Raw genomic sequence first — 20,400 nt, 5'->3', positions numbered from 1 at the left:
CTGTTCTGGAACAGCGTTGTAAATACAACTTAACCACTGATTTCTAGTCGTGTCCTCTTTTGGAAGACCAAACAAATTATTTTCGCTTTCACAACGAAACACACAGCGTCGTCACAACATGGCGGCGGCGGTGGCAGCAACAAAGAAGTTATGCCTTCTTTCTTTGTGTGAACATTTGGGCGATGTTATACAAGTCTTCCCACACAGTGACGTAGACATGTGGGGGCGTGTTTAAATGAGGTGTTTTAGGAGCGCGTGGACAAGTCTTAACTTTTATAAAGAATATCTCTTTGGGTTTGAGACTTTAGTCTTTGCAACTTTAGAGATCTTATCTATTCACGAACAGCTTGTAACACTCCAAAGAGAAAGGAAAACTTGAAATCGCATCATATGACCCCTTTGAAGTAGAAGTAAAAAAAAAAAAAAAAAACTATTTTGATTCGTGACATTGCACTCCATCAATGAGGTTGAACTTGAGCACAAGTCTTATACAAACAGTCCCGAATAAACGTGTCTGATTGGGGTCAGATGAACCTGAAACTGGTCGAATTAAACGGGTCTTTTAACCCTGTAATGCCTGACATATGAAATAATAAAATGGAATAGTTGAACATTTAGACAAATTATAAAAAGAAATCTAAAAAAGTTTGCATATATGTATTTTTTTGTTGAGTGTCATATTCGTAACATGGTATTCGATTATCAAGTATGGATAATCAAGTAAAGCTCATCTTGAAATATTACTAGCAATATTAAAGTTATTATTATGTTTACTTTATGAAAATCAGTAAAGATTTCACAGCAAAAATACATGTGCATAGCAATTTAAAGTGGGACATTTTCATAATTATATTAAAAGTCCTTTTACTTCCTAAAAAAACTACCAATCTGACGACAGAAGGCGTAAGCCCATTTCCAGTATTGAATAAAAAAATAAAAAAGGTAATTGCAACTTTTTATCTCCCAATTCTGACTTTATAACTCACAATTGTGAGTTTATATCTTGCACCTCTGAGAAAAAAGTCAGAATTGTGAGATAAAAAGTCGCAATTACCTTTTTTTATTTTTTATTTTTTTTATTCAGTGGCGGAAACAAGCTTCCATACGTAATAGATTGTGTACAACTTTCTCCGCAAAATGTTGATCTTGTTGACCTTGCGTATCAAATATGATAAAGTGGGGTTAAAGTCTGATTAGTCCACTAGTCTTCAATGCAAGACTTTTATCATCAAACAAATCATCATCTTAATTTAGTAAATCATTCATGTTTTGAGCACAAACTGATTAGTTACACATCAAAGTTTTTAATAGTTTGCTTAAATCAAGCAACTTGAGTGTTAAGTGCAAGCTCTACTAAAGTAAGTACTGTATCATTCTGCAGGCAGTGCAAGCAGAGAAGCAGCTAAAGTTGATGTGATGGGGGTTTGCGATGTGTCTGTTTTAGGCCACACTGACCTCAGCCCCTTTGTGAGGCTCCAACAAAGAACCATCTGCAGGGCAAGCGGAGCTGAGACAAGAGACAGAAACATGGAGGACTGACTGGGGGAGGGACGGCAGTTCGAGAAAGATGCAGAAACAGGGACAGAGAGGAACAGGATCGGTAGGCCTCTTCTGCAGAGAACTTAGATCTGTAAATATGCAATGAGGTAATTTTGCGGTCATGGCTTTCTCAAATGAGGGCACAGAATGAAAACCCTGCACACGGTCAAGAAAATGGAGGGCTCCTGTAATCTTTTGCAAACATACTTCCTTACAGGCCTGGATGAAAGTAATTTGAGCTCTCCGGGGCTGGATTCTGGTTAACCATTTCATGACCGGTCTCTCCGGCAGATAAACTCCTGGTTGTCCAGTCTCAGAAGAATCCACCAACTCTGAGAAGTTTCTAAAGGCCTGAGCTCGCAACTGTACTTAAAAAACATTTAACAGCTGCACCTGCATGTACATTTGTAATGCAAAGCAGAAGTGAAAATCAAGAAGTCAAGAGATGCATGGCACTGTTATCGGTTTTAAAGGTCTACTCAACAAGAAGTTTGAATTTTGAATACAGTTTCAAGCACATTACCTACTCCAATAAAGAAAGAAAGAGCTCAGAACTTGAGGCTGAATCTCTCGAGAACATGTCTAGGTCACATCTCGAGATGGAGAACTATGTTTCATATTAAGAAAAAGATTTTTCATGATATTTGCATGCTGTAATGCATTCCCATTTTTCTCAATAGCAATGGTGTCATAACTGCATTACAGTGAAAATTACTCGAAAGGCCTGTTCACACCAAGGATAAACTATCGATAATAATCATTCTAATTTTATGCGAATAGTGAAGTCCACACCACAACTGATAATGATAATGAGGAACAATATCATTGGAATTGCTTTCAGAATGGTTCTTGTCCCAGCTGATGCATTCATAAAAACATTGACAGCCAATCAGAAGCCATCCTGCTGGAGCATTAAAGCATAAAAGCTGGAACGTTTAACAGATGACAAAACTGAAGTACGCACTTATAATTAAAGCAGAACATTATTGTGCGTTGATGTGGATGCTAATATAGGTATTGAAATTGTTATCTTTAGTTATCAATAATACCAAGCAGTTGTAAAGTATAAATACTGTGCAGTTTAAACAGTATATAATTATATTTAAGCATTAAAGTAATGAGAAAATATCCTTAGTTGTCACGAAAAAAAAACCCGCTAAAAAAAAAATATATATATTTAATCAATATTAAATTTTTTTTCTTTTCTTTTCTTTCTTTTTCTTTTTCTTTTTTCTTCCTTCCTTTTTTTTGTGAAAAATCGTAAACAATAAATAAAATGGCCATAACCTTCATTTGCTTTAAGCAAAAAAGAAATAAAACATAAAATAAATATCTAATAAATATTTCCATAATAATTTTTTTTGGTGAAATTATGATCCAAACTTGCTTGAACTCGGTTTTACCTTATTCGTTGACATTATGCATGTAAATATATTTTCCAAACTCAAAGTATACAAGACAAATCATGTATAATCATATAAAAACATGCTGCTGTATACATCTTGGAATCATATCACAACTAGACACTTAAAAGATGGTAGCCTATAAACTAAATATCATATAATCATAATATATAAATAATAAATAATATAAGTCAGTGAAAATATTTTATACAGAATAAAAGTGCTTATTTACTAGATTAACAGATATGAGCATTAGTGATGAACAGCCATGTGACATGACAAACAGGTACAGATGGATCACCTAGCAACAGCAGCCTTCTTCTCACCACAGTCGCCTGTGACTGTTACCACCATCTAGTGGCACATGTAGTGATGTGATTGATAGTAAATTTATGGCATATTCACAACTAAACATATGTTAAACCTGTTTCTTTCAAACTTGTTAAACAATTCAATGTATTTTTCTCCTTATAGGACCTTAAAACCAACAGGAAGTCCCTCATATCTCTGATGAGATCATGCAATGAGAGCATGTATGTATGGTGACAGATGAAAATTATTCTATGGCTTTGTTCAAATATGATTTGTGTGGCTTCATCATGTGTTTAAAACTGTGCATGAATGTAACATGTCAGCATTAGCATTAGTACTTTGGTCTGAGTGGGAGAAATCCAATTACACTGTATCCATGTGTGTAAAATGTGTCCTCCACATATTTTATTGTGATTATGTTTTCTCTGATTTCGAGCATAACCACATTAGCATAATCACAGTGTTCTGTTTAATGAGTATACTGCATACATCACATTGTAAGGGGGCATGCAATGTTTTATCAGTTAACAACTAGAATCAGAAACTCAACTCAAAAACAAACAAAGCTCCTGATTGGTCAGGTTAACGAAAGATCTCAGGTTGCCTAACAACACAATCAGAATCGGGGGAGGGCCTCTGGGAACACATTTTGTGGATGGAAGGAAATACTTGGAATTCTGCCAAGAAAAATAAGCAAGGAGAGAGAGGGGGAGAGAGAGAGAGAGAGAGAGAGAGTGACCTTATAAAGATGTAAAGAGAGTAGTGTATTATCAGTCATAGGATCTGATGGCAAAGAACGCAGCCTTCAGGAACAAACCACAAGGAAGTCCCCTACAGCTGCATCCTCATAAAATTCAGCTTTCCATTTTAAAATATATAGACATAAACCATTAAAATAGAGAATTAAAATATAAATACCTGGAGTCTAGTGTCTCATGGTGTTTATAAGGTTTCATGGTGTCTATAGACAGCACTATTACTACTCATATTTAGGGGTAGATTTTAAATTTAAATGTTACATTTTATTTTTTCCTGCGTATGTCCATAATAGTTTGAAAACATACTCGCAAATTGATTTTGTTTTGCTTGGGCAGGTAAGCAACCACACAGAACTCTCTAGTAATGGCATAGCAATGCACTAGAAACAGTCAGCAGAATACCATCTGCAAAACAACGCCCTAGCAGCCGTTCAGAACTCCCTAATAACGGCATAGCAATGCACTAAAACTGTCAGAAGAGCTTAGCATCTGCAAAAAAAATCTCGAGCAGCCACTCAGAACCCCCTAGCAATGAAACAGCAACGGCCTAAAAACATCTGCAAAACAACGGCCTAAACAATGGTAACCGCTTAGAAACTCCTAGTAATGGGATAGCAATGGACTCTTTAGTATCTGCAAAACCCTAGCAACTGCTCAGAAACCCCTAGTAACGGTAACAGACTAAAACAGTCAGAAGAGCTTAGAATCTGCAAAAGATTGCCCTAGCAACCACTCAGAACTGCCTAGCAACACACAGCAATGCATTAAAAACCACTCAGAAAAACTTAGCATCTGCATTGCAACCCCCTAGCAATAGAATGGCAATGCACTAAAACACACAGAAGAGCCATCTGCATAGCAACACCCTAGCAACCACCCATAAGCCCCTAGCTATGGCATATCACTGCATTATAAACCATTTAGAAGAGATCTGCATAACAATCCTCTAACTGTATAGCGACACACTAAAAAACACTTAGAAGAGCTTAGCATCTGCATAGAAACACCCTAGTATCCATCCAGAACCCCCTAGCAACGGCTTAGCACTAAAAACCACTCAGAAGAGCTTTAGTAACACACTAGCAATCTCTCAGAATCTACTAGCAATGGCACAGCAATGAAAAAACAACAACAAACATTTAGAACAGCCTATCTGTATGAATACACCATAGCAACCACTCAGAGCCTTCAGCAACCACCATTCAAATAAATAAATAAATGGTAGAATAACACGTGCAGATATGAAGAACCTATGGGAGCCCATTTCTGCCACTGAATAAAAAATAAAAACTTTTTATCACACATTTCTGTCTTTTTTTCTTGCATTTCTGAGTTTACATCTCATAATTCTGACTTTATAATTTGCAACTGCAAGTTTATATCTGACAATTGTGAGAAAAAAAGTCAGAATTGTGAGATTAAAAAGTCGCACTTACCTTTTTCATTTTTTATTCAGTGGCGGAAATGGGCCTCCATAAGAAGCAGATGCAGCCAGACGTGGATGAAAAACACTTGATAAAAACAGAGAGTGTGTGTGACCGAACAGGATGTGTTTCTGAGGGCTGGAGAGTGTGCTGTCAAAACCAACAGGATATGGGCCAGTTTGGGTGCTGAAGATAACAGTGAATGAATATGCCTGGTGTGTTTTTGTCAACCTTTTATATGTCGATAAAAAAGTGCACAGAGTTTGAAAGCAATAAGCCAATAAGTCAATTAAGAAATCACATATGAACATGCAAAACAAACATGTGACTACCAGTCAAAAGTTTGGAATAATTAATATTTTTCAATCTTCATGCTCACCAAGGCAGCATTTATTTGATAATAAATACATTAAAAATGGCGAAATATTATTACAATTTAAAATAACTGTTTTCTATGTGAATATATTTTAAAATGTAATTTATTCCTGTGATGCAAAGCTGAATTTTCAGCATCATTACTCCAGTTTTCAGTCACATGATCCTTCAGAAATCATTCTAATATGCTGATTAATTATTTTCAATTATTACTCATGCTCAATTATTTATAATGGCTAATGATTATTATCAATGTTAAAAAGTTTTTTTGCTGCTTAATATTTTTGTGGAATACCTCTTTGGTGAATAGAAAGTTCAATGACAAGCATTTATATGAAATAGATATCCTTTGCAACATTATAAATGTCTTTACTGTCACTTTAGATCAATTTAATGCGGCCTTGCGAAATAAAAGTATTACTTTCTTTTTTAGTCAATAAACTAAACCTAAATCAGTAATGTTTGAAGTTGCAGACACTAATAATAGATTCAAAATAATAAATGAAGGCTTACATTCTAGTTTTTAAAACAAACAAAAATGCAGAAAGACGTAGAGGAAGGAACTAATGCATCATGGGAAGAAAAAAGAGCAGAGGAAGGATGAGATAAGACGAAGTGATAGTAAAAAGCTAAAAAGTTCTAGTAGTCACTGTTTTTCTTTGTGTCAGTGTGATTTCTGATTGGCTGATTTTTTTTTGGCAGTGTGGGCGGTCCTTGTGAGTGGGTGAGACCGAGACGTTCCCCTTTCCTTACCAAAAAGTAGTATACTTCAAGTTTATTTTAGTAAGTATACTTAAAAAAAGGGGGGGGGGGGTTGTCATGGTAACCGTGTGCGCAGTGTGCACAAAACATGTTGCAGCAAATGGAAGGGGTTAAAAAGGGGTCGAATTTCAAAGCATCTAAATTTCCATCTTGACTTGCGTCTGATGCATTATCTCAGAATGCGTATTCAGAGCGGCGCTGGCATCAAAAGAGACGCAAATCCTTCAAGGGTTAAGTTTCCTTTTTATCCACCATCGAATTATCACGATAAAACAGAATATGTAGTAGAGACTGAGCACAGAAAAAAATGCATAATAAAATAATAACCATTATGTGATGGCCAATGCATCTTCATACTCTCCAGCATACTGTGTGCTTCTAAAATTAAAGAGTACATTTTTTAATCAAGAATTCAAGAATGAGTAGGCTAATTAAATTAAATATAAATGCCTAAATAATACTACAAATAAGTTTTTTTTTAAATGAATATCTGTGTATCAGATATTCCCGGGTCTTTGATGCTGATTGGTCAATGGCATTCCATTTTAATTAAGTATTTAAAATGGTAGGCTACTTATATTTGTGTCTTTAACATCTCATGTAGAAATGGTTGTATACATGCAATAAATAATTCATGGTCATGCTGCATTGTGAATATATTCTCAGTTTAAAGGACTCTTCTAACTGCTGTCTCTCAAGTGCCTTATTGCTGAAATAATGCACAATTGGTCAAAATATAGTAACTGAGATACATAGTCTCCAAAACAGATTTGCTAAAATGATCTGATAAAAAGTTAAAAGCACAGTATCTGGAAATTGCTGTTCTGACAAACTTGTATTGCTGTCACTCTGAAGCAGAACTGTCCTTAACAGAAACAAAGAAAGAACAAAGAAATCAAATAACTGTGGTACTGAAAAAAAACTTAACTGATATATTTGATATTATATGAAGGCATTGTGGGAATTCTAGTATGATGTCAGTCATTTACATGGCTAAATGCTGCCCTCTTTTGTTTGTTGTTAAGAACTTCTGAAATTCAATTCTCTCATAATTTACTCACCCTTCCAAGGCAACATTTCTCGTTTTCATTTAGTTTAAATTGATGTTCGAGTTGTCATACTTTCAGCACATAGATTAATCTTGCTCAATTAGAAAAAACAAACAAAAAAACCTTCCTGCTTTGCCCTGATAAAAGTGGGTGGAAAATATACAATTTTCAATAAGAAAGATGACAGTGGGTGCACTTTTTGTAGACCTGTCTCATCTGAACAAAAACAACTGGTTGCATAAGAACATTAATCTGCATGATAATAATTCACATATTTACACTTTCCAATTCTTTTCGGGGAACTGGTTCTTTCGGACAGTTACAATGCACTGGTTCAATTCACTAGTTTGTTTACGTAATCACGCAATGATGTAGCGTAGCTATTTACGCAATTATTAATTATTATTTATTACTATTATTAAAGCACCCAATAATGATGTTAAACGTGGATGTTTTGCATGTCAAAAGCATATAAAGTGAATAAACTTGTCTTCATCAGCTCACAGTTTTAAATAAAAAATGAGAAACCATAAAAACATTCATTTCGGCCCTTCATGCAAGTGCTCGCTTCACGCATGCGCAGATCAGCGGCTCATCGGTCTCCGGTCCGACTCGGAATTGTTTCCTCAGTTCAGTGACTGTTAGAGGAACCGGAGCGCCGAATGATTCATTAATCATAGGATCTTATACACCGGTGTTTTGGCTAATTTTGAGTCGAAGTGACTGTCAGGCGTCAGAAAGTGAGATTTGATTGAGTAACTTGTAGATCGGTGCTGCTCGAGCCTCGATCTGTTTCAGACGATTCAGTTCGATTGGGTGAATTGGTTCAACTAGTTCACCAAAAAGAACCGGTTCAAAATAATGATTCGTTCATGAATCAGACATCACTCCAAACCGTTTGCCTGAGGCTCTGGATTACAGAAAATAATGTAGTTAGTAGCCTAATGTTCAGTTTTTTTGCACAGAACGATCGCTTCGCTTCATAAGACCTCAATATATCATCAGGTATTAATTTGTGTTCCTTGATATGCATTTTTTTATTCTCAAAAACGGGCAGCCACTGACTTGCATTTTATGAATCAGAACCATGGTTTCAGCTAAAAATCTTCTTTACTGATTCACTGAAGAAAAAAAGTCACATACATCTTGGATGGCCTGATGATGGTGAGTAAATTAACAGCAAATGCTCTTTTTTTTTGGGTGAACTATCCCTTAATGAATGCAAAACATCTGGCTAACAACAGAAGTTTTGAATTATGAATAAACATAATGGTCGCGTCTGTTTTTACATTAAAAATAAGGTGGATAGAAAATAGGGGGTACATTATCATTATACAACTAATATGAAATAGTCTAAATATTATGAAGAGTACAAACATTTCACATCAAGTATGGTACATTAAACGTTTCATTGAGATTTGATATGAGACAATTGTTTTTAATAATTCACACATGAAAACACACACACACACACACACACAAAATAGCTGACAATTTTATAATTTTTAAAATAATTTTAATATTTTGCTCTCTCTTTTATTAACGTGACATTTTTGGATTATTGTATGAAATGTCTGCTATAAATTAGAGATATATATATATATATATATATATATAAAAGCGTGAAGTAATATGAGAGAATTTTTTGGAATAACATAATAGTTTATTTAAAAAAAAAAAAATTAATGATTAAATGATAATTTAGCAATTGCTTCTAGCTTTCTTCAGGTGGTGTTGGTGGGACCCCTTCTAAAAATGTACGAAAGTGATCAACTGTGTTAAGTTCTGGGTGTTTGACCAACAGCTGCCATTTAGGGAAGAAATAGGCCACTACCAACCCTATATTACTGAGTAAACTGACTCCTACCTGAGCGATAGACTTATCTTTATCATTTAGACTTGTGTAGATGGGGATGAACATCACCCACAATACACAGTAACTCAAGGTGGAGATGGTGATGTCTCTGGCCAAGTTGTACTGTCCAGGCGGCTTTAGAGCCATGAAGGTGGCCATGAATGACACCAGTGCCAGCAGAACATTGAAACCAAGCATCAAACCGAAGTTTAACATGGGCTCCACTGGACAACGCAAAAAGGTTTTGACGTAGGTCACCTCCAAACTGGCGACGTATTGGGTCAGAGAGGGAGCCTCTTGGGCGTACCAACCGCACAGTCCTGCTTGGACCCCGCAACATCCCAGAATCACAAACAAGCTTCCTCGTCCTCGTATGTTCTCCAGGTAATCAGAAGACTTTTCAGGGAATTCTGTGATGCACACAATCTGGTAAGTAAAAGATGACAGTGGATATCATTTTTAATCATGAAGTTACTCTTTATTTTAAGTTTTTATAACAGTGTAATTAGTCCTGAGTAATATTAATTAACAACATGTAAGCCCCGCATATTACATGCAGAAAAAATATACAGTATATATCATGGCCACAAATGAAGAATGCCTTCCCACGATATGTTTATATGTGGACACGATTTACTAACTCGTTCTCTCGTTTTAGTGAAATTAAAACAAGGGAACAAATTAGTAAATCATGGCCAACATTTACTAAAATTAGGGAAGAAATTTGTAGATCATGGCCATGATTTTAATAAAATGAAGGAATGAATTAGTAAACCTTCCATGAATTAACAAATCGTGGGAATAAGTTCTTAATTTGTGGTCATGATAAATAATTTTTTTCTCAGCAAAAAAAATCTATACTGTTAACACTTTGTCTTCATAATGTTTGTCTAATAAATTATTGTTGCAAAAATTAAAATAGCTTTTAACATGCATTGATGTTTTTTTAGGATCACCTGAAGGGAAATGGTCAGAATGACTGAGAGGGCCACAGTGGGAAAAAAAGCATTTAGTGGCTCCTGCAGACGGCACACGATGTCTCCTGGCTGACCCAGGAACAGCACCAGGCTAATACATGTTCCCACTAGGCTCAATAGCATAAGGCCACTCAGTGGTCCACCTGCAGTTTTCACCAGTGGAGTTCCTCTGTGCTTGAAAAATAGAGCCCCTACCCATACATGTGACACTAGAACCACAATTCCTCCCAGAATGAGTCCAATTGACTCATAGTTGCTCCAGTCCAGGTAAGTATAGATGGGATAGACGCAGCTTGTGCTTCGTAGGGTGGACCACTGGCCAGCAGGACATGATTTACACTGGATGTCATCTTCCAGTCAAAAGAGAAGACAGATAAAGGTTAGTCAACATCAAACCAAAAAGCTCTTAAATGCACACAGTTCTATTTGCTACGATGTCACAGGCGTGTTAGATAAAGCAGTTATGGTCAGTGCCAATAGTTAGAGCCTTATTAGTATTGTTTAGAATGACTTGAAAACCTAGGCTGGTGTAATGGCAGACCTGAGCTGTTCAGGAAGGTTCCCTCCTTGCAGTCAATACAGTCGAAACAGCAAGAGTGGAAGCCTTTAACTCTGCGCACCTGTCCTATCCCACAGTCTGAGGAGCAAGTGGACATTGGCACCTGTTACAGAGATCATTTGTCAAGAGGTGCTGGCTCTTGGATGCACCAGTCACACGTTTAGACACACCTACCCATTCTCTATTATTAATATTTTACGTATTTTAGAATAGTAAAAAAAAAATGTAATCACAATTTTAGTTTTGTCAAGAAATTCATATATAAGCGTTATTTATATTAATCTTCAAGACTAATTTGAAATCTTTAAATAAAAGATTCATCCAAAAATGAAAATGTTGTCATTATTTACATACCCTCATGTTGTTCTAAACCTGTGAGTTTCTTTATTCTGTTGAGCACAAAAGAAGATGTTTTGAAAAATGTGGGTAACCAGACATTTGATGGTTGCCATTGACTTCGATAGTATGGAAAAAATACTATGGAAATCAATGGCTACCGTCAGAAACTTGGTTACCTATATTCTTCAAAAATCTTTTGTGTTCAGCAGGAGAAATTCTTACAGGTTTGGAATGACATGAGGGTGAGAAAATTATAACAGAATTTAAATTTTGTGGGTGACTATCCCTTTAAAGGCTTTTTAAGATCATGAGAAAGTGTGTCAAAACTATTGGCTGGTAGAAAACAAGGTAATATGATGCACTTCAAATGAAAATAGATAGCATTTATAAATATTAATAAATAGCATTTCAAGTGCAAACAGTGTTAATGTTCCATTCATACCTTTCCGTTTTTCGTGTGCCACTTTATTTTGTTTTCATTAATTGTGAGGTTCTGATAAAAGTATCCAATTATGTCGAAGTGCACAGTGGTGTCACTAAAGTTCCATTGCATAACATCGTAGCCAAAGTTTGGATTACCCTCTTTATCAAACTTAAAATCGACCCCCTCAAGATCTACAGAAACTTTTTGGAGACTCTGTAACAGCTGTAGAAAGGACCATAGATCTTCTATTAGTACACTCTTAATCTTCTAGGATAAAACAAGCAGATTTACAGAAATAATAGCTTGTGTGTGATTACCTGCCATGGATAAACATTGTCAGTCCTGGGATTTAGAGCGCAGTGGGTGGTATTGCATCCCAGCAAGTCATGCAGTGCATGTGCAACACAGTAGATGGCGGTATACACACTGAAAGCTGACCGCTGCACAAGTTTTATTTGTACCATGCTCACGTTGGCTTGGCTTAGGTCGCTACATCTCGGGCAAGTGTTGTCCAGAGGAGAGATTTTTGTATCTGGCTGCTGAGGGATTTGCATCTCCTCCATTTTGGTGAAGAGCTCATGGATATAAGGAGTGAATAAGGGAAGAGGTCTGGTGATGTCTGCAAACGCCAGCACTGTTCCTATTGAATTGATCCCGGGCAGGGTGGCTACAGCATCATTCAGAGCCCATGCTGTGCTTGCCATCCAAACGCCTGTCATGTTTCGTTTGATTACCTGATCAGGTAGTCATCACAAAAGCATTTAGAATCACCAAACCTGTAGACTTATGAATATAAAGCAGTGAATGAAGAATAGAGGAATACATCCACACCCACACACACGCACGCACACACACACACACACACACACACACACACACACACATATATATATAGGGATATAGGGCTGCCCCGACTAAAGATTTTTTTGTAGTCTAATAGTCATTAATTTAAGGCATTAGTTGGCTAATCACATGTTTATATTAATTTAATTACTTAAATATATGCTTGGGGGGGCTTTTAATATATAGCCTATCGATACTCATGTGCACGTCTAATATACTGTAATTACCTAAAGACACGGACACGGACATTTTTATTTCCTGCCACTAAACGACTAGTACAATTTTAGTCTACTAAGCCTCTTCTCGCCGACTAACATTTAGTTGACTATTGGGGGGCAGCCTTAAAATATATATTAATACTTTTCCCTGGAGGCCTAATTATGTCAGTCAACATTTCTTGCATTAAAGCTGCAGTGTGTAGATTTTAGCGGCATCTAGCGGTGATGTTGCAAATTGCAATAAACGGATTAGCCCCTCCCCCCGTCCCTCCCCTTGTGAAGCTACTGTTGCCGCCATAGGACAAAGATGTAGTCATCTGAGACAGCAGAGAGTAGCCAGTCAAGCGTTGAGGTTTCTTTACAAAGATAAATTAAGAAATGATATGTAATTAATTATTTAGTAAACCGATATGTTATTGCGAATATTATTGTTACATGTTCATCATTCTTTGACGATGAAGATTGACGCTCTGTTGGCTGTTGTGCAAAATAATACGAGTGGTCCTCCATTTATTCAAATATTTCTTACTTCTACGAACGACCTCTGCTTCTAATAAACCACACGAAGACTACTACTACTTCTTCATGCGTATTCAACGTAGAGACGATGCAAGCTGCCTCTAAAAACACGAGGAAGAAACGAAGAAGAACAACAGTGACGAAACGCACTCTGTAGAGTAGTTTGTCCATTTAGGGCTACTGTAGAAACATGACGGCGCAAAATGGTGACTTAACCATGGAGGGGGACCCGCAGTGTTTGTAGATAGAAATGGCTTATTCTAAGGTAATTAAAACATAACGGTGAATTTTGTAAGGTATTTATACACCACTGAAAACATTTGTATGCTACATTGCATTTCTGTAAACAGATTCTCAAAAATATTACACATTGCACCTTTAATATAATTTCACAATTTGTTTTGTGACCATTTTCCACTGTCTTTTTGAGCCTTAAATTTAAACAGGCTGTTTTTGCTGCTTTGACTTTAAGGGACTGTTCACCCATAATGTGTTTTTGCATTCCAGTGTGCTGCTCTTCTATTGTTTTTCATGTAAACGTGCTAAATGGACATCTTTGACCGTTGCGCTTGCGTCTCCCATCTCGCATCTTTTGCAGAATCTTATGCATCACAGCATTCAAAAAACCAGTGGTTCTCAAGTTAGTTCAACTTTTAAAAAGCATGTCTCGAGACCTTGCGTTTTTATATTTTTCCCATTCCACTGACCTGCTCACTCACGTTCATAAACAAAAAACATTCTGTTTGGACAACCACTAAATGTAGATGAGGAACATTACAAGCAAATTGTCATACGAGTGAACAAAATTCATAGTGCAAAATGCCAATTTTAAAGTAAGTGCCTTTGTTAATGTTTGTAGATTAGGTAAGCGATGTGTCTTCAGCATTTTCTTGAAAGATCTCAGATTGGGTAGAGGTTGGCAGCTTGTTCCTCCAAAGAGGAAGAGAAACTTTGAACCTCTTTGTTAAACTGAGACCGGCAGTTGTTATGGGGTGTTGTGACGTCCCAGCCTAGGCTGTGCGTGTGCTTGTGGTTTTTGTTTTTAGGTGCCACCTGGAGGGGGTGTGGCTAGCACACTTCACACTTGTTGGTCGCAGAGTTAAATGTCCCTGGCATTGTTGGTGCGGAGAGCATTTTTTTGGGCGATCATCTCTGGAGATCAACATTCCGCGTTATGCTGAGTGGCCTTCCCAGCCCTGACACATTTCCTTGTTTATATCACATTTATGTTTATTTTGTTGTGTTGAAATAAAGGTTTTGTTAATCATTAAAAGCGTCTGGATTCATCTTTGTTGCAGCCTAAGAGCTGGCTGTAACAGGTGTCATGTTAATATATTTGGGAATCCATTAATTTTGGAACAAGGTACTTTTGCAACTTCTAATTTAATGGTCTGTTTTATTTGGTCAAGAAGTTTGCAATTCTGAGCATTATTTCACAGTATTTCAAACTTTTGCTTCAAAAGACCAAACAATTTGTTTTCATAATGTGACCCATCTATTGCATAAATTACATAAAGCTTTTCACCTCTATGAAGAAGTCTCTGGCCGGCTTGGGGAGAGAGAAGACCACCACCACTCCCACTTTGGCGTCCACAATACGATTGAGAATCTCTTTCACCGCTTGCTCTGGATCGCTGTATACAGGAATCAAACCCTGGTATGCCACACAGATGGACTCCTCATTGGCCATACTGGAGAACTGCTGCTGACCCTTCTGTCCGTATTCATCATCACTACCTACTACTGAAACCCAGTTCCACCTAAACTCTTTCAGAAGCTGCACCATGGCCGCAACCTGCCAGCGATCACTAGGGACTGTGCGCATGAAGGACGGGAAGGTCTCTTTGTCACTGAACATGTCGCTGGTGGCACCATAGCTAATCTAAAAATGCGCAATTAGAGACATTCAAAAACAAGAGGAATGTCTTACTAGTTAAGAGGCCAGTCATGCCTGTCATATTATTGCATAAATTTGCTGAAACAATTTAAATAAAATATTAAAATAAATATATTAATTTTTAAAGTATTTTGCTTACAAAAACAATCCTTTAAACAATCATTTTGCATCCTTTAAATCTTACACTTCATGTCAACTCACCAGTGGCATCAAGAAAAATCCAATCAGCTTTCCAATAACTGGAACCAACTCGGAGTTGTTTGGTCCTATGATAGCTATAACACGAGGCTTGTAGTCGGTGTAGTTACAGGCAATATCCAATTCTTCTGTTGATTCCTTTGTGAGAAGCTGGAGGACGGGCCTCATGACAACGGCTGGTTGCATGCAGGTGTCATAACTCTCGAATCCCAGTGTGATCCCAGGGAGAAGATTCTCTTTAGAATTGATTTCGTCCAAAGAGAACTTCATCGCCAATGCGAGAGACAGACCATATGTGCTTATACTGCCAAAACAGAAGGATAAAAAAGTGATTTTAGGAGGAAAGCATTTTCAGATTCCTAGATTATGTGGCTTCCTTCAAGATTTTACCTGTTGCACTCAAGATCATCAGGCTTCACCCGTTTGCTCAGTTCACTGGTCAGTTCGTTAATGGGGAAAAGTCCTCCTATCAGAATATCTCCAGGGGATTTAAAAAGACTTGTTGAGATGTTCTTGAACCATGATGGCTTTTCGCTGAATCCAGACCCCAGAATGCCACAGAGCAACAGAAGTGTCCACTCCTTAGCCATCCTGGAGGGTGGAAAATCCAGGATGCATGAAGAAGCATATATCATGGAAATTAATAAATGAAAGTGAAATAGCTGGACTGACCTCAGTGGAAGTGTTGCCTAGGCTCTTCTTGTTTTGATGTGTTGTGATTCCCTCAGTGGCGAGTGATTATGATGGTTTGACGGTCAGTCGACAACATGTAAATGAGTGAAACGCCCCACCCCCCACTTCAGTGATCAGCTTTCATGTGCTTTGAATGTAAATTAGGGGTCTACATCAAGTTTCATTCCGGCTTCACATGGATATGTTCTGGTCTCTCCTCAATGTACAAACAAGTTCTAAATGACTGATAATTCACAGAGTAAAGCTCTTGTTCACTCTATCTGTGCTATTTTGTTAATTGTAGATCTGTCCCACTTTTAGAGCAAAGTTGTTTTCCAGCAAAGGTCGGATGTCTTTTTATGCATTGGGTATAAAGTTATTCTTTTGTACATAAAATATTGGAGTCAAAGAAAAATGTTACTGTTCTTAAACAGGGTGTTATTTCTCAGCCACAGTACTTGTTCAGAAACACTTTGTGTCATGCATTGACAGAACACAAGCACAGAAAAGAGATCTGGTTCAAAATATTTGTCTGGAAAAATATGTGTGTTGAATAAACAATGGAAATGTGGCAGCTTGCGCCATGCATTTGTACAGAAATTGTGGGAATTTCCATAGTATTTGTTTGTGGCTTTGATTCAAAGTGCTTCATGATGGATGCTGGCCCATGCATGAATGATTCGAATTAAACATTGAAAGATGTCATCATGGACCTTTGGCACATATATGCACAGCAAGAACTAAGGAAGTATTTATGTAAGTTTTCAAATGACTTAATATCCATTCAGCCTATTTTTTTTTTAAATGAACATTTTTAAGATTAATTTTAAACTCCGACCAGAAATGTAGAATTGATTTTATGACCTAAGACTTATCAGGATGTTATTGTCATGCCCCTGGACTGGTGTTGTTGTGTTTTCCCTCCCCATGTGTTCCGTGTCCCAGTTAATTTACTCATTTCATGCACCTGTGTTCCCCTGATTGCCCTGTGCCCAGTCTGTTCAGTTTGTGTTGGTCTGGTCTACTTGTTGGATGTCGTGTGTTTCCTGTGCCTGCTCCCTCTACTCCCTCCTTCTTTGGAGCCCTCTGTTACCCCTGTTCCCACGTCCAGCCCTGAGTGGGCTGCGGTTCCCACGTCCTGCCCGGAGAGGGCTCCGGTTCCCGTGTCCAGCCCAGTGGGGGCTCCCGATCCTGAGTTTAGCCCTGAAAGCCCGGAGGCTCACAAATGCCCACCCTCCCACCTGCTCCTGCCTCCTCCTCCGCTGTTGTCTGTCAGCCCCTCTGCTCGCCCTCAGCCCACCATCAATACGGTGCGAGCCCCGTGGGTCTGCCATCCTCCATCGTTGCCGTGGCTGGAGCATCCCTCACCTCCGCCTCCAGCCTCCTCCTTGAAATGATTTCCAACCTCAGCCAGATGTTTACAAGCGCTTTGCATAAATTTGATGCAAGGCACTTATAGCATTTGCCTCTCACATTTTAATTGGTCTTAGTTTTTGTGTATATCTTTTTATAAATCTCACACAGATTATTGTGGTTGAATGGATTAAATCCAGATGATGAACAGATAAATTATTATTAGCAGTGTAACTACATGAACAGGGCTAACTTCAGCTGTCACATGCATTATGAATGGCAAAATTAAAAAAACTTAATTCACCGTGAAATGAGAAACATTTGACAGATCCATTGGATAGAGGTGCATTTTTCCCTTGAACGATGCAGCTTGATATGACATATTAAAACCTGTTGACACATTATTACAGCTGATTTATTGTCTATAGCTTCTTCTGGCAACCTTAATCACTGTATCTCTTATGTCAATAACCAGCAGAGGGCAAAATTATGTTTTAATTGAAGATTAGTAACCAAGGTCTTCGCTAGTAAAAGAGAAAAGAAAGAGTTCTTCGTATCTCCCTCAAGATCTTGACGTCCACCGGTAAAGACATAATCATCTCTCCCGCTTTTAATCTGCCTCAAAGCTTTTTGCTACCTTTTATCTTTTATTTTTGCTTTCTTTCTTCTTTTAGTTTGCACATATTACTTTCCTTTTTATAGAAAAGAAGGTCTTAATCAGAGCATATGATATAAAACCATTTTTCCTCTCCAGATTTTGGCTTTGATGTTCAGATGTGGATGTCAGCATAGGAGTATTGTATGTTAGCCTTCTTACAGAAGAAGATGCATGTTTGGACGGCCTTCCTCGAGTGCGCTAGGTGTGTTTTTAAGTGTGCATAGGTGGATCTTCCACCTTCCCTCTTCCTGCATGTGTAGGTGTGGATGAGTGGGTGTGTGCGTAGGTGTGGTTTTGAGTGAGTTATGATGAAGCTGCACGTTTGCAGTTTGTTTTATGTTTTGAGGCTGCATTAAACATGCAGATTTAGAGTTGATTCATTAAATCTGGCAGTGAAATGTTACTCCCTCTTGGTTTTATGTCTTTTGTGGCATGTCTGTCCTCACGTCAGCAAAATATTTTTTTTTACCTTTAGTGATACAACAGCTTGTAACTGTGACGATAATCTGAAATGTACACTTTTGTACATTTTATATACCACTAAAGGTGCATATTAGTACTAATTTACATAATTTATGGGTAGATTAAGCGTGCATCTGGCCCCAAATGTCTTTTCATTTGGAAATACGGCAGCATAGGAAAGAAAATTTTAACTTGTCAAAATGTTTTTGCAAAAAAATGGTACCTTTAGTGGTACAACAGGTTGTTACTGTGGCAATAATCTGAATTTTACACAATTTTTTACATTTTATATACCACTAAAAGGTGCATATTAGAACTAATTTACATCATTTATGGGTAGATGAAGCATGTATCTGGCCTAAAACTTATTTTCAATAGGAAATACATCAACATATAGTCACTTTCATTTTCATGTTTGTCATGCTTTTAAGTGCCTTTCTTAGCAGCACAAGATGGTAACCCTTTGCAGGATTTGTGCTCAAAATTTGACAGTTATCAGCCGAGGTCTTTATTAACTATGGCTATACTGCATGTACCATGTTTCGCATGTAACGCTCTATCTTTTCTGTAGTGAATACACTGCTCCTTTAATCAGACAGATTTTATCTATTGTTCCATTTTGAGAAGTTTCCAACACGCTAACATTGGGAAAAATGCATTTACTGTGGTATGTACTTTGAAAGATTATGTATATTTTGAGCACAAATCATTGAGCCCAGTCATAAGCACTGACCTTTCAGTACCACACTGTACCATGCACTTGTTTCTCCACAGGAAGCCACTAGGTGGCAGGACTGTGTCTAGCAAACAGCATGCAGTACACATGGGTTGAGGATGCATCTTAGCCTGGGTCCTGATGTGCCCTGCTTGCACAATATTCCAGAGTATTGCTCATTAAGAAGTGGTTAATGACTACAACAGCATGCTGTTATGGTTGTTCAGATAAATGAACATAAGTACACAAATAAAGGTTATTGCAAGTTTTTATCAGCTGAATATATTAATCTAATCTAATTAGAAAAGCAGCGATAGAGCACACGGATCTAGTAATATGCACAGAGAGGGCAAAAGAGACATGCGTGGGTGGACGCTGATGGACTCGGGGCCGTACAAGGATACACTGTGTAGCCAGAGCGTGTTTGGACAGCTGATATCATGGGTTGAATGTACCTGCTTTCAGGGAAAGAGATGTGACCGGTTATGAGTCTGCTTGTCCTATCAGCAGATAATTACTCTGTCAACATCATGTGTGTTTGGTTTGTTCCCCGGTGTCTAGTTTATGCCTGAGATTTTACAGCTTGCGTAAGAATGTTCTGCTGCCTCTACTGCTCAGGACTGTGGCTTGTTGTGTTGTGTAGGATCGTATTTTCATTGAAGAACGGATGTATAATGTAATTTTATCCAAAAAGCATCAGTTTGCAAACATCAGAAAAGGTGCACGGTTGCAGGAGAGAGTGCGTGAGTGTTTCGGGGAGTGTTGAAAGCTAGTGCTGTGATCTCCCAGAATGCTGTTCTAGCCTGAATCCCTGTGGACTCACTGCCTTGTTCTGCTGGACTTTTATTTGTGTTGAATCCAAAACCCAGCGCTCCCACCAGACCCCTCATGTTCTTCTCTCTCCACCCCGTGAATGGTTGGATGAGTCCAGCTCTAATCTCCATCAGAGGACCCAGAGAACACTGGGCCCGTTGTCAACACACTAGCTAGATCCACCACAGTCGCTGACAAATTATTAACTAGACTCTCGTTCTCTGCCTCACTTGATCCTTGCTTTGCTCTTTTTCCCACTTTCTTTGAAAATCTTTC

General features: G+C 37.8%; 1 protein-coding gene across 1 annotated transcript; it reads right to left on the bottom strand.

Annotated features, from left to right (window-relative positions):
• Positions 1-9,248: 9,248 nt before the first annotated feature.
• Positions 9,249-16,041, bottom strand: LOC107654409 (taste receptor type 1 member 3-like). The gene is made up of 8 exons (XM_016441453.1): positions 15,842-16,041; positions 15,455-15,755; positions 14,882-15,238; positions 12,094-12,510; positions 11,795-11,998; positions 10,996-11,116; positions 10,434-10,804; positions 9,249-9,903 (listed from the first exon to the last, which is right to left on the bottom strand). Exons 1-8 carry the CDS (start codon positions 16,039-16,041, stop codon positions 9,337-9,339), a joined length of 2,538 nt encoding a protein of 845 aa, XP_016296939.1. The 3' UTR covers positions 9,249-9,336.
• Between the last annotated feature and the right edge of the window lie 4,359 nt (positions 16,042-20,400).

This window comes from Sinocyclocheilus anshuiensis, unplaced genomic scaffold, assembly GCF_001515605.1.
Source record: "Sinocyclocheilus anshuiensis isolate Anshui unplaced genomic scaffold, SAMN03320099.WGS_v1.1 scaffold527, whole genome shotgun sequence".
Taxonomy (NCBI): Eukaryota; Metazoa; Chordata; class Actinopteri; order Cypriniformes; family Cyprinidae; genus Sinocyclocheilus; species Sinocyclocheilus anshuiensis.
This window is presented reverse-complemented; position numbering and strand designations above follow the sequence as displayed.

Excerpts from the sequence above, each read along its gene's own strand:
- LOC107654409 (XM_016441453.1), bottom strand. The coding sequence starts at position 16,041 with ATGGCTAAGGAGTGGACACTTCTGTTGCTCTGTGGCATTCTGGGGTCT. Across the intron at positions 11,999-12,093 it reads ACAATGTTTATCCATGGCAG|CTGTTACAGAGTCTCCAAAA; the intron begins GTAATCACACAC and ends TCCTTTCTACAG. Across the intron at positions 9,904-10,433 it reads TTCTGACCATTTCCCTTCAG|ATTGTGTGCATCACAGAATT; the intron begins GTGATCCTAAAA and ends TTTACTTACCAG.